This window comes from Rutilus rutilus (genome assembly GCF_951802725.1).
Source record: "Rutilus rutilus genome assembly, chromosome: 12".
NCBI classification, from domain to species: Eukaryota; Metazoa; Chordata; class Actinopteri; order Cypriniformes; family Leuciscidae; genus Rutilus; species Rutilus rutilus.
In genome coordinates, this window is record NC_140217.1 from 41,391,948 (window position 1) to 41,407,668 (window position 15,721).

Genomic DNA, 15,721 nt, shown 5'->3' on the forward strand with positions numbered 1-15,721 from the left:
TACCTCTACTGTACTCCACCTCATTGTACTCTACACTGCTGTACTCCACCTCATTGTACTCTACACTACTGTACTCTACCTCTACTGTACTCCACCACTACTGTACTGTACTATACCTCTACTGTAATCTACATCTACTGTAATCTTCCTCTACTGTACTCTTCCTCTACTGTACTCTACATCTACTGTTACTGTACTCTACATCTACTGTACACTATTGTACTCTACCTCTACTGTACTGTACATCTACTGTACACACGTAAATCTGCATTTCCTTCAGCCTGAGGATCATTATTTCACTTTTGGTGTGAAAGAGTCTTTACATTTGCCCAAAAATATAACTTTTTTGTTAAAAAAAAACAAGCCAAGCCCAGTTGAAAAAAAAATAACGCAAAACTAACGTAATGCATTACTTTTCTAAAAAGTAACTAAGTAACGCAGTTAGCTACGTTTTAAGGGAGAAACGCAATATTGTAATGCATTACTTTTCAAAGTAACTCTCCCCAACACTGGCCGTCTTTAACATCTGGATCTGACAGAAAATCTCTTATGTTGAAGTGGCTGTGGCTATTTATTTATTAAATCACAAAAATATCAAATTAAAATAATTGAATAATTGTATAAAACAATCAATAATAAAACATATCAAAGGATGTTTTTTACCTGCATATCATGTGACCATTAACTGAGATTAACATCAGAGAACCGTGAACATGTGAATGTGTCATCAAATTATTGAATTATTACATGAAAACTTCAAGAACAGGTTTGTGAATCACTGAATTACTCAGATCTCACTCGACTCACCCATTGGTAGTTTGAGACGCTGTGAGCTCTGGAAACTTCTCACCGAACGATGGTTTAACGGGGCTTAACCTGTCACACACAAACATGAACACGTCAACACGACTGATGAATAAAAGTATTCATTTCTTTAAACAAAATCTATTTTACCCCCAACTTTTCAATGTATGTTCAGAACGTTAAATTATGAAAATTATTGATCAATGTTCTCTGATTGTTCAAAAAAAAGTTTTTTTTCTTGGTCATGTGAACGTTAAGGGAAAATTGTATCATTCTTCAAACATTATGGAAACATTACTTTTGAATGTTCTCTGAACGTTCTGAAACAAGTAGTAACATTTAAAAAACGTTAGACAAACGTCCAACTGAAACATTTAAGAAAAACGTTCCATGAAGGATGTATAAATAATATTTTTGTGTAAACATTCTGAGAACATTATAAAAGACCAGATAATTTGAACGACTGTTCTATTAACGTTAATTTGAGAGAACCTCATCTAAAAGTTCCCTGTCCCTGTCTCTGCAGAACAAAAGTGGGCGTTTCTAAATTTGTGGGTGTTTATAAATCATGCAATGAAAATTATGCCCTTCACCCCTAAACCCCGCCCTCACTGTGACGTGGGCGAATCAGGTGACGCGGTCAAAAACGCCCCTCTGTTTATGGCCCCGCCCATGACGGTCCTGCAGACATGCTGATGCCGGCCGCTGGTGAACTCTTTACTCACGTTTTGCTGCTGGAGTTTGCACCAGAGAAGACGCGCGCATTGAAGCTGGATGTGTTGGGAGTCTTGAGCACCGGATTCCTGCAACAGTCTCACATTAAACAGATTCACACACGTCTGAAGCTTCTAGCATGTGTGTGTGTGAAGAGCGTCTAATCTCACTTGGCAGGGACCGGAGGTTTGGGAGCCGGAGCCGGAGCCGGTGGCGGGACGATCGCAGAGATGCTCGTGTTCACCGATGCGGGGCTGAGGGACCACAGAACAGTCAACTCACCGTTATTATACAGTGCTTTTTACAACACAGATTGTTTACAGTGATAAGTGATAAGTTTAAAGGGGACATATCATGAAAATCTGCTATAATCAGATCCCAGAGCTTCTACCAACCCAGAAAACGTGAAAAGTGAAACCCAGTAACTGTGTTCTGGCGAGCCTTTCTCTGCAAGCATGTCAGAAAATAAGCCGATCAGATTTCTTCCCCTTCTGACTAAGGAAGAGGATCTTATTATAATATTAGCGGCCCTTCATCTGCACGTTTACACACACCAGCCGACATTTGGTTTCACAAGCGACGACAGAGACCAGTTCTAACGCAATGATAAAGATCCAGCAAAGCCTGAAACTGTTCTGTGGTTGAGCACAGACGAGCACTGAACACTATTGACCAGAACATGTCACCGCTGTCTTATAAAGACCTCAGGAACTGTGGACACTTGTGGAGAAGTTCAACATGATGATGAGATGATCAATGTAACTCCACAACAACTCCACAAATGTCTCCACTAACATTCAGAAACTCTTCCTGAGTCTCTCCGTAAGGCTGCACTCGCTACTGGTTATTCTGGGATTCTGGATGAGGGAGATTGGCCTGTTTTGTTATTGCCGGAGTTTCTGAAGCTCATGTAAAGACCCCGCCCTCTTCTGAAAGGAGGCGGAGCTAAAGCTCATTTGCATTTAAAGAGACACACACAAAAACGGCGTGTTTTTTCTCACACCCAAAAAGGGGCAAATTTGACAAGCTATAATAAATTATCTTAAGATTTTGAGCTGAATTCTGGGGACATCAGAGATTTATATTACATCTGGTGAAAAGGGGCATAATATGTCAGCTTTAAGTAAGTTCAGTGATGGTTCAATTTTGTTGTAAAAAAAAAGTTATTAATTTACTTCATTTATATATATAGCCACTCTGGAGAAAACCGTGATGTCATTGTCCAGCTCAGTTCAGTTCTCACATAATAATATTGTTGAATATTAAATGTCCTCAACTAAGCAAGACAAAAGCCAAAGGCGACAGAGGAACTAAAACTCCATCAGTGACAGAATGGAGGAAAACCCTCGTGAGAAACTCAGTCTCAGTTCTCCTCTGGCCAACGAGCCACAAGTGTGTGATTATGATTCAGGCAGCATTACAGGTCAGAGGTCAGGTCAGACTGGTGTGTGTGTGTGTGTGTGTGTCACCTCTTGCTGAAGGAGCTGAAGGTCGTCCCAGAGTTCATCTGGGTTTTTTCGGCCTCCACTGACTTGCTGAAGTTACACAGAACATGAATGAGATTTAATATGAATATGAAAGCAGTGGCTGATATGATTATGATTGACAGATTCTCACCTGCTGACATCATCCACTGGTTTCTTCTGAGACAGAACGACTTTACCGAAGTTCGGATCATCACTATAAAACAACACGAGATACAGGAATATTGTAGAGGAGCTCATTTCATCATTTCTACATCACATGTGTGTGTGTATATATTTATGTGTGTGAGTGTGTGTGGGTGAGAGAGTTTGAGTGTGAGCAAGTGTGGGAGTGTGTATGTGTGAGCGTGTGTGTGTGTGTGTGAGTGAGAGTTTGAGTGTGAGCGAGTGTGTGAGTGTGTATGTGTGTGTGTGTGTGTCATACTCGATGGGTTCGTCCTCTTCTGCTTTTCGTCTGATCCAGCTGTTGTCTTGTAGGACAGTTCTCCTCCCTCAAACATGTTGACACATCATCATCATCATCATCATCATCATCACATGTACACACACACACACACACACACACACACACCTATTCAAGTTCTCGACAGGTTTCAGGAGACTCAAATAAACGAGAAGATCTTACCAGATTTGGTGTGTGTGCTCATGATGTCAGCGCTGTCGAGGTTCTGTGGAATGAAGAGTTCGGGATCACTCAGTCTGTCACTGTGAAGCTCAACAACACAAACCCTTTCGTCTGATTCACTGTTTCACACGTCGTGTTTATAACTTATTAGTGTTTGCGTGTGAAAGTGAGTGCGCTGCAGGCGTGTTGTTATGCATATGTGGCAGGGGTGTGTGTGTGTGTGTGTGAGTGTGTGTGTGTGGTTTCCCTGTTTCTCAGGGTGTGAGCTGAAGTTACCCGTCCTGATCAACCAGCAGAAAACAATTGAACAGTTCCCTTCAGAAACAATTACCACACACACACACACACACACACCCTGCTGATAACCAGCGTTCCTTACACACACCGTCTAACGTACGACATACACACACACACCCTGCTGATAACCAGCGTTACATACGTACGACATACACACACACACACACACACACACACTGCTCATGATGCTGAATATGACTGTGAGAGGCTTTATGATTTATCATGAGGAAAAAGTATGGAAGCCCATTTCATTTTATCATAATTATGTCAATTAAGTCATAATTATGGCATTAATTCCGACGAATTCCAAAAAGTCATAATTAAATTATGTCATAAAAGTCAAAATTATGACTACGTCATAATTATTGGATAAAAGTTGAATTTCTGACATAAAAAGTCATAATTATTACATAAGAATCAAAATTATGACAAAACTAAGTCGTAATTATGAGATAAGAAGTCAAAATTATGACTTAAAAAAAATGATTATGACATAAAAGTCAAAATTATGACATACTAAGTCATAATTATTGGATAAAAGTTTAATTTCTGACTTAAAAAGTCATAATTATTACATAAAAATCTAAATGATAACATACTAAGTCTAAATTATTACTTCAAAAAAGTAATAATTATAACATTAAGACATTGTAATTGACATCACATAAAAATTATGGCATAACATTTCAAAATTATGACCAAAAGTTGAAATTATGACAAAACTAAGTCGTAATTATGAGATAAGAAGTCAAAATTATGACTTAAAAAAATTTAATTATGACATAAAAGTCAAAATTATGACACACTAAGTTATAATTATGTCATAAAATTCCAATCAAGTCATAATTATGATTTACCAAAGCATGATTTTGTTTCTTATGTGGCAGAAATGAGCTTCAGTAAAAAGATATGATAGATATGAAATATGGACATCAAGCATCCTCTGCCGCCATTTAATACTTTCACATACAAATGTTTTCAGAAGTTTAAAGTCATTAATGCTGCAGTGCAAGTTTGACTGACCTGTGTGTGACGGACGACCGCTGGCGTGTGAGTGTGTGTGTGTGTGTGTGTGTGTGGTAATCTGCTGTCACACCCTGCTCTGCTGTGAGAGCCAATGAGGACTTTGATCACACGACCTCTGACCTCAGCAAACCTGTACAGTGAGTTTCAGCTGCCGCTTCAGCACACAAACACAAACACACACACTTTACTCACACTGAGATAGATTACACACACACACACTCTTTCCTTCTCCGTCAAGTTATTCACCTGTTCTTTCTCTCCTTCATCACGAGTCCAGGCCTGTTTTATTGACGGGTGTGGATCTGATGAAGGTGTCGCACATTCCTGGTGTTTTATCAGGTGAGTTTCACTGCTCTCCACATCTGGATGAGAATGTCTGAGGAGAGATTCCCTGATATGATTGTAAAGCACTTGTGTGCAGTAGTACATACCCAGTTGCTTAGACACAGTTGCTCCGTTGCGCTTAAAGAAGAATAAAGGAAATAGTCCAACACCGTGGTACAGCGAGCACACTCGGCCCTTAAGAGAGAACAGAGGAATGGAGCGCAACTGGAAGAAAACAAAACTAGAGGTTTATCGCATTTCATGGAAAGAGAGCATCACTGCATACGAGAGAGAGCGAGAGAGAGAGAGCTCGACTGCATACGAGAGAGAGAGAGAGAGAGAGAGAGCATCACTGCATATGAGAGAGAGAGAGAGAGAGAGAGAGAGAGAGAGAGCATCACTGCATACAGAGAGGCCTTAAAAGCTGCTAGATCTGCTTATTTTTCAACCCTATTAGAAGAAAATAAACAAAACCCTAGGCATTTATTTGAAACGGTGGCTAAACTAACGAAAAATAAAGCTTCAAGCCCAGAAGTGTTCAAGCAGCACAGCCGTAATGACTTTATGAACTTCTTCACTTATAAGATTGATAATATCAGGGACAAAATTATAACTATGCGACCGTCTACTACAGTATCGCATCAGGCAGTGCACTGAAGTCTCCCTGAGGAAAAATTCCATTCAGTCATTGCTACAGGAGAGGAAGAATTCGTCAAACCCGTTAAATCATCTAAATCGACAACATGTATGTTAGACCCTATACCGACTAAGCTACTGAAAGAGATGCTCCCAGAGGTCATAGATCCTCTTATTAATATCATTAATTCATCTTTGTCACTAGGATACGTACCAAAAACTTTTAAGCTGGCTATGATTAAACCTCTTGTTATAAAAAACGCAACTTGATCGTACAGAATTAGTCAATTACAGGCTGATCTCGAATCTTCCTTTTCTGTCAAAGATATTAATGGTTGTATCTCTCTATTAGTGTCACTCGATCTTAGTGCTGCATTTGACACTATCGACCACGACATTTTTTTAAATAGACTCGAAAATTATGTTGGCATTAGTGGAATTACACTAGCATGGTTTAAATCATACTTATCTGACCGTTATCAGTTTGTAGCAGTAAATGAAGAGATGTCTCATCGATCACAAGTTCAGTATGGCGTACCACAAGGCTCAGTACTAGGACCGTTGCTGTTCACTCTGTACATGCTATCCTCACACACACACACACACACACACACACACACACACACACACACACACACACACACACTCACACTCACACACACACACACACACACACACACACACACACACACACACACACACACACACTCACAAATATTCTTCGTCGTCGGTTAGGAACCTGGGTGTGTGTGTGTGTGTGTGTGTGTGTGTGTGCTCTTTGATACCAATCTTTCATTTGAAAGTCACGTGTCCAGTATCTGTAAAACCGCATTTTTCCATCGTAAAAATATATCTAAATTATGAAGGACCTGCGCCTGGACACTCACACACACACACACACACACACACACTCCAGATCTGATGAAGGACCTGCGCCTGGACACTCACACACACACACACACTCCAGATCTGATGAAGGACCTGCGCCTGGACACTCACACACACACACACACACTCCAGATCTGATGAAGGACCTGCGCCTGGACACACTCACACACACACACTCCAGATCTGATGAAGGACCTGCGCCTGGACACACTCACACACACACACTCCAGATCTGATGAAGGACCTGCGCCTGGACACGATGACAACGCAGTCCTGAAGTGTCGACCAGTCCCTCCCCTGTTTACCGCAGTCCGCCGGATCCCGGCCGTATCCAGATCTGATGAAGGACCTGCGCCTGGACACACTCACACACACACACACTCCAGATCTGATGAAGGACCTGCGCCTGGACACACTCACTCACACACACTCCAGATCTGATGAAGGACCTGCGCCTGCACACGTCCACGACGCATCCCTGAGGTGCCAGCCTCATCAGCCCTGTGAAGGCCTCATCCACACCACAGCCATCGGCTCTGATCCTCTACAAACCCGTCTCCATACCGGCGTGACTACGATCTTCAACCAGAGGAACAATCTGATCCAATCTGACCTCTGACCTGTAATGCTGCCTGGATCATAATCATACACTGTTCGCTCGTTGGCCAGAGGAGAACTGAACGACTGAGTCTGGGTTCTCCCGAGGTTTTTATTCTCCATTCTGTCACTGATGGAGTTTCAGTTCCTCCACTGCCTTGGCTTTTGTCTTGCTTAGTGGGGGACATTTAATATTCAACAATATTATTGATCTGCCTTACTTGGGGTGGACGATGACGCAATTTTCTTCTAGGAACAAACTTTGTTGTATTATTTTCATGTTATCTCTGTGAAGCTGCTTTGATGCAATCTGTATTGTAAAAAGCGCTATATAAATAAAGGTGACTTGACTACATATGAAAGCGCTATAAATGCCTCATTCATTCAGAATGAAGAGCCGGAGAAACACAGGAATCTTCACTCTTCTCGGTTTTACGCCACAAAATGTATAATGACTATTAGAATGAACATTGAAAACTCTTAAATATCAGCCACTGAATATTGTGTCTCTCAGTCGCTGCTTATAGATTTATATTCTTGTATAAAGCTGTAAGAGATGGAAAGAGAAAGGCTGAGAAATGTAGCATCTCAGCCGGTGTTATTTCAATAGAATTGGGATACTGATTCAGTTTTTATTAATAGTTGAGAATTAGTTAATTTAGTTGTGTGTTTTTGTCTTTTTATTATTTATGGCTAGTTTTTTTTCATAAATATTTTTTATTTCAGTTTCAGTTTAAGTTTTAATTTTTATTATTTTAATAGTTTACATCAAGTAAAGTAAATAAAAATGAGAAATGTTGCCTTGGCTAATAACTGAAAAAAAAAAAAAAAGTTTTTATATAACCTATTTGAGTTTATTTGAGTTATTTTAATTCAAGTAATGGAAATGTTTGGATTGGTTTATGGTTTTAGTTTTAAATAACCTTGATTCCAACACTCTTAGCATTAGAAAAATAGGTAATTAAAAATGTGTATCTATTATGACCTTTCATTTAAAACAAGATTGATTTAAACATCTAAACATTTAAACATGTTTTCTGTGATTCGCATACTCATGCCACAGACAGTAAGAGTTAAGGTTAGGGTTCAGTCTCAGTACTCGATGCGCAGTGTGAGTGTGTGTGTGTGTGTGTGTGTGTGTGTGTGTGTGAGTGAGTGCCGCCCTCTGCCGGCAGCGTGTGGAACTACACTCCTTCGACTCTACCCAGAATGCACCGCTCGCGTCTAAGCACAACACTTCGCCATTTTCCGCGAGCAGGCGCTTCTCTGTGGAGAAACTGGGTCACAAGAGACAGAGAAAAACACTCGAAGCATCTTCACCAGAGTCACCGGTTACCGCGCGTCGATCCCTCCGTCTTCATCGCGTCGAGCGAGAGCCAATGCTGGTGTTCGGTCGGGCCGCTCGGGGGAAGTACTGGAGCTCGGGCCCGGGCTGAGGAGAACCGATCACCGAACCCCGATCACCGATCAGCGAGACTAGCAGCACTGCGACACACAGGTACATCTACATCTACATCTACAAACTTAATATCATATCTGTCTGTCTGTAGGGATGGGCATTAACTCACAGTTCACCATTCGATTCGATTTGATTTGATTCAGTTCCGATTTCGATTCGATTGATTCATTTGGATATATATCAGGTTCAGTAACTTACAGTACATGTCAATTTTTCTCAAGTTAAAAAAAAAAAAAAAACCTGACCTAAAGCTGTAACCTATACAGGAATATGGTTGTAATAACTTTTTTCATGACGGATTTTTTCAATCATACATGGAATATTGAAGAAAAGGTTATGCAAAAATAACGAATATGTAATTTAGTGTAGCCTATATATTTATCAAAACAATCCTCTCTATAGTTATGTCTCTGCTGAGTGTGTGTATTGAGTGTGTTCTCTGAGGTGAGTGTGAGGTTATGTCTCTGCTGAGTGTGTGTGTTGAGTGTGTTCTCTGAGGTGAGTGTGAGGTTATGTCTCTGCTGCGTGTGTGTGTTGAGTGTGTTCTCTGAGGTGAGTGTGAGGTTATGTCTCTGCTGAGTGTGTGTGTTGAGTGTGTTCTCTGAGGTGAGTGTGAGGTTATGTCTCTGCTGTGTGTGTGTATTGAGTGTGAGGTTATGTCTCTGCTGAGTGTGTGTATTGAGTGTGAGGTTATTGTTCTCCGCTGTTTTACTGACGGCTGAAACACTGATGGATGATTTCATGAGACATGATTGAGTTCAGGAAGTTGTTCTGAATCTTTCAACTTTCCTTCTGATGTTCATTGATGTTTATTTGCTGCTGTAACTAGTAGTGAAGAGGAGGAGATGATCGCTTCATCTGTCACACACACACACACACACATACATACATACACACACACACACACACACACACTGACTGAGTTTACTGATGAAACTGAGACTTTGTTTTATATCAGAAGTATGGAAGATTACTGTGATTATGGGATGGCAGGAGCGACAGGAGTTGTTGAGGCTGATTCACTGATGTCTGTCTGAAGCTGATTGAATAATGTCAGAATCTTTATGTTGATGTTTGTTCAGCAGATGCAGATTTATTCTGGATTAATATTGTACAGTGTTTTTCTCACGCATATCTGGAGCTTGATTCACTGATGATGGTCAGGTTGGGCGTGTTCACACACACATTTAATTTCTGTTCAGTTAATTCATGCATGAATGTGTTTGTCAAACGCTTGTTGATCCATGTGTGGTTAGATGAACTCAGAAGATCTCAGCGGATATAGTTAATCACAGGTAATTAAAGAGTAAAGAATTGAATTAAATAGATGATGAAAATGGCAAAACTGAGTAACAGCTGAGCTGCGCACATGTGAACACTAATGTTCGTTATCTTTATGCTGAAATCAGGGTTTGAAATGAACTTTTTTTACCCAGCGGCCAGTTTGGCTGCTATATTAGTGACCGGCCATTCAGAACTTCTACTAGCCAGAAAAAGAAATGAACCAGATTAACTACGTCACAGATTATATATATATATATGCCAAATTGGCCAGTGATTTAACAGCGTTACCCGCCACAGTTTGTAATGATTACGAGCACAAGCTGTAAAAACACGTTCATTATGGCTGAACTGAATACTTGCTGTTAATTTGTTTCTTCTGTACCGGATAACAGCAACACTCCGCCTCAGTGACGTCATCATCATGTCTCGCGCCTCTGGACACACCAAACATTAGAATTTTTTCGATGAATATTTGAAATGCGACTTTTTATTTGACAGGCCTAATGTGAAGAACTCATATTGCACTCTGCTCATAAGCGCTGTTGGTTTGTGTCTTCAGAATGAAACGAGGCCAGAAGCGAGTGGAGGAAGCGGAGGAGAGGTGTGTGTCGGGCCCCGGGGCCGCGGAGGTGTGCAAGCGGGTCCGTCGGGCCGGTTCTGAGGAGCGCGGGTCGGTGGACTGGCGACTGCTCCCCGAGGAGATCCTGCTGATCATCTTCCAGTACCTGCCGCTGCTGGACCGGGCCTGGGCCTCTCAGGTGTGCCGAGGCTGGAACAACATCTTCCACACGCCGCAGCTCTGGAGGTGCTTCGAGTTCGAGCTCAACCAGCCGGCCAGCTCCTACCTGAAGGCCACACACCCCGACCTCATCAAGCAGATCATCACGCGCCACTCCAACCACCTGCAGTACGTCAGCTTCAAGGTGAGTGTGTGTGTGTGAGAGAGAGCGGGAGTCTGTGTCTCTCACTGCAGCTAGAGGTGATGTTAGTGCTGATGTGTGTGTGTGTGTGTTCAGGTGGACAGCAGCACTGAATCTGCAGAAGCCGCGTGTGATATCCTCTCTCAGCTCGTCAACTGCTCCCTGAAGACCCTCGGGCTCATTTCCACAGCAAGACCCTCCTTCATGGAGCTGCCCAAAGTCAGTCTCTCACTCACACTCACACACACTCTCACTCACACACTGTTTTCCATCTCACTATAATCCGCTCTTGTGTTTGTGTGTTCTCTCCTCAGTCTCACTTCATCTCAGCGCTGACGGTGGTGTTCGTGAACTCTAAATCTCTGTCGTCTCTGAAGATTGATGACACTCCCGTGGACGATCCGTCACTCAAAGTGCTGGTGGCCAATAACAGCGACACACTGAAGCTGCTGAAGATGAGCAGCTGTCCGCACGTGTCTCCCGCAGGCGAGCGCCACACACACTCGTCACTCGCCACACACACTCCTCTTCATCAGGGTTGGGCAATTGGTGAACTTTAACGGTTTCGATTCTGCTTGATTCCAATTCTCAGCGATTCCTAATTTCGATTCCAATAAGTAAACAAAAAAAACCCTGAGATATCATTCACATTTATTCTTTTTGCAAAACATTTAATTGTATCTGAATATCATGAACAAATCAACAGGCTAAAGATAAAGAACACTAACACAAGGAGCGTTTGCCTGTGGTTTAAAAACACCATAGAAGAACAACTAGCAGAACTAATATAAACTTCAAGCATTATTAAAGACAATAAACACTCAGTAATTAGAAAAAGAACATAAATTAGCAATCGCAACAAACTCTAATAAAATATACATTACAAATATAGTTACAAAAGTTATTCAGTGAAGAACGAGTGAATCTTCTCTTTGTCTTCTGTAGTTTGATTAGTGTTGTTATAGAGCAGGAATATTAGTGTTATTATAGAGAGGAATATTAGTGTTATTATAGAGAGGAATATTAGTGTTATTATAGAGAGGAATATTAGTGTTATTATAGAGAGGAATATACATTTTATATCAAGTATCCGATTCCCAGCCCTATCAAACAGCAACATGACACACTAAAGACAGATCACAGGTGCTCTTTAAAGCTGGTTGAGCTAACGGAGTGTGTGTGTTCTCCGCAGGAATCCTGTGTGTGGCGGATCAGTGTCACGGTCTGCGAGAGCTAGCGCTAAACTACCACCTGTTGAGCGACGAGCTCCTGCTAGCGCTGTCGTCGGAGCGTCACGTTCACCTGGAGCACCTGCGCATCGACGTGGTGAGCGAGACCCCGGGCCAGACCTTCCACTCCATCAAGAAGAGCAGCTGGGACGCCATGGTGCGCCACTCGCCCCAGTTCAACCTCGTCATGTACTTCTTCCTGTACGAGAACGAGTTCGGGCCGTTCTTCCGCGACGAGGTGCCCGTGACGCACCTGTACTTCGGCCGCTCGGTCAGTAAGGAGGTTCTGGGCCGCGTGGGGCTAACGTGCCCGCGGCTGGTGGAGCTGGTGGTGTGTGCTAACGGCCTGCGCCCGCTAGACGAGGAGCTGATCCGCATCGCTGAGCGCTGCAAACACCTGTCGGCCATCGGCCTGGGCGAGTGCGAGGTCTCCTGCAGCGCGTTCGTGGAGTTCGTGAAGATGTGTGGCAAACGGCTCTCGCAGCTCTCCATCATGGAGGAGGTCCTGATGCCCGACAACCAGTACGGGCTGGACGACATCCACTGGGAAGTGTCCAAACACCTGGGCCGGGTCTGGTTCCCCGACATGATGCCCACCTGGTAGCCGGAGACACGCTAGCGCTGCACGACTCCCATGTAATCGCACTTAACCGATCTGGCTCATCGCGATTATGAACTGGCAAAGGCTGTGATTATTAGTTATGTGCAGCTTGTCAGTGACGTACGGCTCAGTAAACGCTGCGAGTGTGAGTCGCTTATAACGTGCATTTGGAAAAGCAACACGCGTCAAACATCTTTCCAGACATGAGAAGCGTTTATGAACCTCTTGTCCAACAAAAGACGACATTTAATAACATGCTTTTCCTCCAGACTCACTTCATGAGGACAGCTGAGCTCCTCCTCCTGGGAGATGATGAGCTTCTCACACAGAATAAGGCAGTCGTGTGTTTATTACTCATGTTTAATCAATCAAAGCGGTTCAATCTTCTGTTCGTTCAGAGACAGAGAGTGTGATGCTCACAGGGGTTTCCTGGAATGATGTGTGTTATCATACTTCAGCGGCGTGTGTGTGTGTGTGTGTGTGTGTGAGACGCCCTCTGGTGTTCAGATGGAGCATTTACTACCGATCAGCCGTACTTCACTGACACGCTACACATAAAATAATCACAGTCTGTTTGGTCACGATTTGGCCGTCTGAGACAAATTTTGCAAATCCTAAAAGATTCCTCTAGGCTCAAATCTGAAGTCTTCGATCGTTAGTTCGTCATGTTCACCAACAGCCGATTAATGACCGATTCATTTGGTTTGACTCAGTCCTGCAGTGATTGTCCTACGACCACCGTCAAATTATCTTAGTTTTTCAAGACAAGCCGAGACCAAAAGTAACGTTCGAGATTTCTTCGTAGCCGCCGCTTCAATCCCGCGTGTAGCGGCTCACGGCACCGCACGCGTCACTGATGGATGATGGGAAACTTGACTGTCGTACAGTCTGACATTAATGACAACTGACCAATCGTTTTGGAACTGATATATTGAACTCACTGAGTGTGTGTGTGTGTGTGTGTGTGTAAATGTACGTGTCGTCAGCTTGTGGAGGATGAAGGCGGGAAAAGCGATCCGGGATCTTCAAGCACCTTTACCTAATGAAGTCTCAGCTCGTCGGTTCTGATCACATGTTCGGCTTCTTCTCTCTCATATAAAACACTGCGACCCGTTAATCTGATCCAGTGCTCGTTTCCCCGAGGGTTAATCAGTCCAGTTGACATTTCCTGATCTTAAAGCTCTGATGATGATGATGATGATCAGGGTTTGAAATGAACGCTGTGGCGGGAAACGCTGTCAAATCACGAGCCAGTGTGGCGTGTTATTACGTTTACTCACTTTGCTGGAGAGTTTGTGTAAAGAAGTTAGCGCATATACTCATGAGTCCTCATGATATATTAAATACAGCGTATCGCACAGAATCTGCTCATAACTGCTTACTTGAACACACACGTCACTACGCAAACATATAACGGCGCGCTCGTTCATTTGCATTGTAGCAATAGCGGAGATTAAAAAGCATTTGTTGAACAGAAAACACATTATTTCCCAACATGCACTTGTTCTGATGTTCTGATGTTCTCTGTCCTGTATCGATCCATCCACATAAAACACATGTGTGGTGATGATGAGGAAAGAGGAAGAGGAGATGACAGGATTTTGTTTGAAAAGAAATTAATGTATGAAATCCAGTTTTTATTTTATATATATATATTTATATGTGCTGTGGCGTAGGTCATCTGGTTCATTTCATTTCATTTTTTCTTTTTCTTTGTTTTGGCCAGTAGAAGTTCTGAATGGCCGGTAACTTAAACATTTAGTAGCCAAATTGGCCGGTGAGTGAAAAAGTTAATTTCAAACCCTGATGATGATGATGATGATGATGATGATGATGATGATGATGATGATGATGATGTCATGAGCTCTTGTGTTTTGTAGTTTTTATCGCAGTCACTGGAGGAAATCAGTGTGAATGTTTGATTGGAGGATCAGTACGAGTTGTTTCTGAGCCGACACGTGATTGGCTCTGAGTTCACGGCGTCAGACTGAGTCATGTGATCGCGTCGCTCGTTTCTGTTGATCTCAAGCAATACTTTACACACACAGATTCACATTTCCTCCTGCACTTTATATAGAAATATATTTTAGAAATGTACATATGAGATTATCGGTTGTCAATATTTCTCCTGATGATGATAATTATTATAATGTTATTTTCTTTTGCATTAAATGAATAGTTATATAAGCTTGTGGCGTTTAATTGCTTTATCGTTTTTATGAATATAAATGTATAGAAGTTTATCTATGAAAGAGACGAACCAGTGTGGTGTAAATGTGTCTGTTGTTGTTTTGGAATAAATGTGTGAAGGTAAGAAGCGCTTCAGTTTGTGTTATTGGTGACGTTTCACATCAGAGGAGGAAAGATATGTTTAATATTCTGAGGTTGACGATCAGAGCTGATGTTTGTGGTGTTAGAGCTGATATGGAGAACGGCTCGTCCTTTTCTCTCCTGACAGACCCAGTCATGTCCGTGATATAATAAAGGATTGTTGTAGCAACGAATGACAAAATAATGTGTTTCCTGATTTTGTTATCACTCAGTCTCTGATGCACCGGTTTACATACTGAACTGTTTTTTAAATTGTTAATTCTATACAAATAATTCTTTTAAAAATTAAACAGATTTTATTGTGTTTGTTTAGATGAAAGTCTGAAAAATTCTTTTGAAATAAAATAATTTAATGTACAGTTTTCAAAAAAGTCAGAAGAGTTCAATAAAGGCTCATTCAGCTCTCGACTGTGATTGGTTAATTCGCTGCGGAGCCAATGATGTCCAGCTCCGCCTCTCTGGACAGAGTGGGTGGAGTTATGGGTGTGGTTGGTCCGTCTAG

General features: G+C 42.1%; 2 protein-coding genes across 2 annotated transcripts in view; one reads left to right on the forward strand and one right to left on the reverse strand.

The window, feature by feature from the left end:
• The window catches only part of LOC311300889 (uncharacterized protein), a 12,649-nt gene extending 7,679 nt beyond the window's left edge, over positions 1-4,970 (reverse strand). Inside the window, exons 1-8 of the mRNA XM_084425548.1 lie at positions 4,948-4,970; positions 3,628-3,670; positions 3,427-3,493; positions 3,136-3,198; positions 2,988-3,053; positions 1,689-1,772; positions 1,530-1,607; positions 808-876 (exon numbers count right to left, since the gene is read on the reverse strand). Coding sequence (XP_084281674.1) covers positions 808-876; positions 1,530-1,607; positions 1,689-1,772; positions 2,988-3,053; positions 3,136-3,198; positions 3,427-3,493; positions 3,628-3,649 — 449 coding nt within the window. The 5' untranslated portion in view covers positions 3,650-3,670; positions 4,948-4,970. The remainder of the gene's footprint in view (positions 1-807; positions 877-1,529; positions 1,608-1,688; positions 1,773-2,987; positions 3,054-3,135; positions 3,199-3,426; positions 3,494-3,627; positions 3,671-4,947) is intronic.
• A 3,648-nt stretch (positions 4,971-8,618) lies between these two features.
• Positions 8,619-15,205, forward strand: fbxl3b (F-box and leucine-rich repeat protein 3b). The gene is made up of 5 exons (XM_084426840.1): positions 8,619-8,893; positions 10,698-11,061; positions 11,155-11,277; positions 11,373-11,544; positions 12,251-15,205. The coding sequence occupies exons 2-5, from the start codon at positions 10,699-10,701 to the stop codon at positions 12,889-12,891; spliced, it is 1,299 nt and encodes a 432-aa protein (XP_084282966.1). The 5' UTR covers positions 8,619-8,893; position 10,698; the 3' UTR covers positions 12,892-15,205.
• The last annotated feature ends 516 nt before the right edge of the window (positions 15,206-15,721 follow it).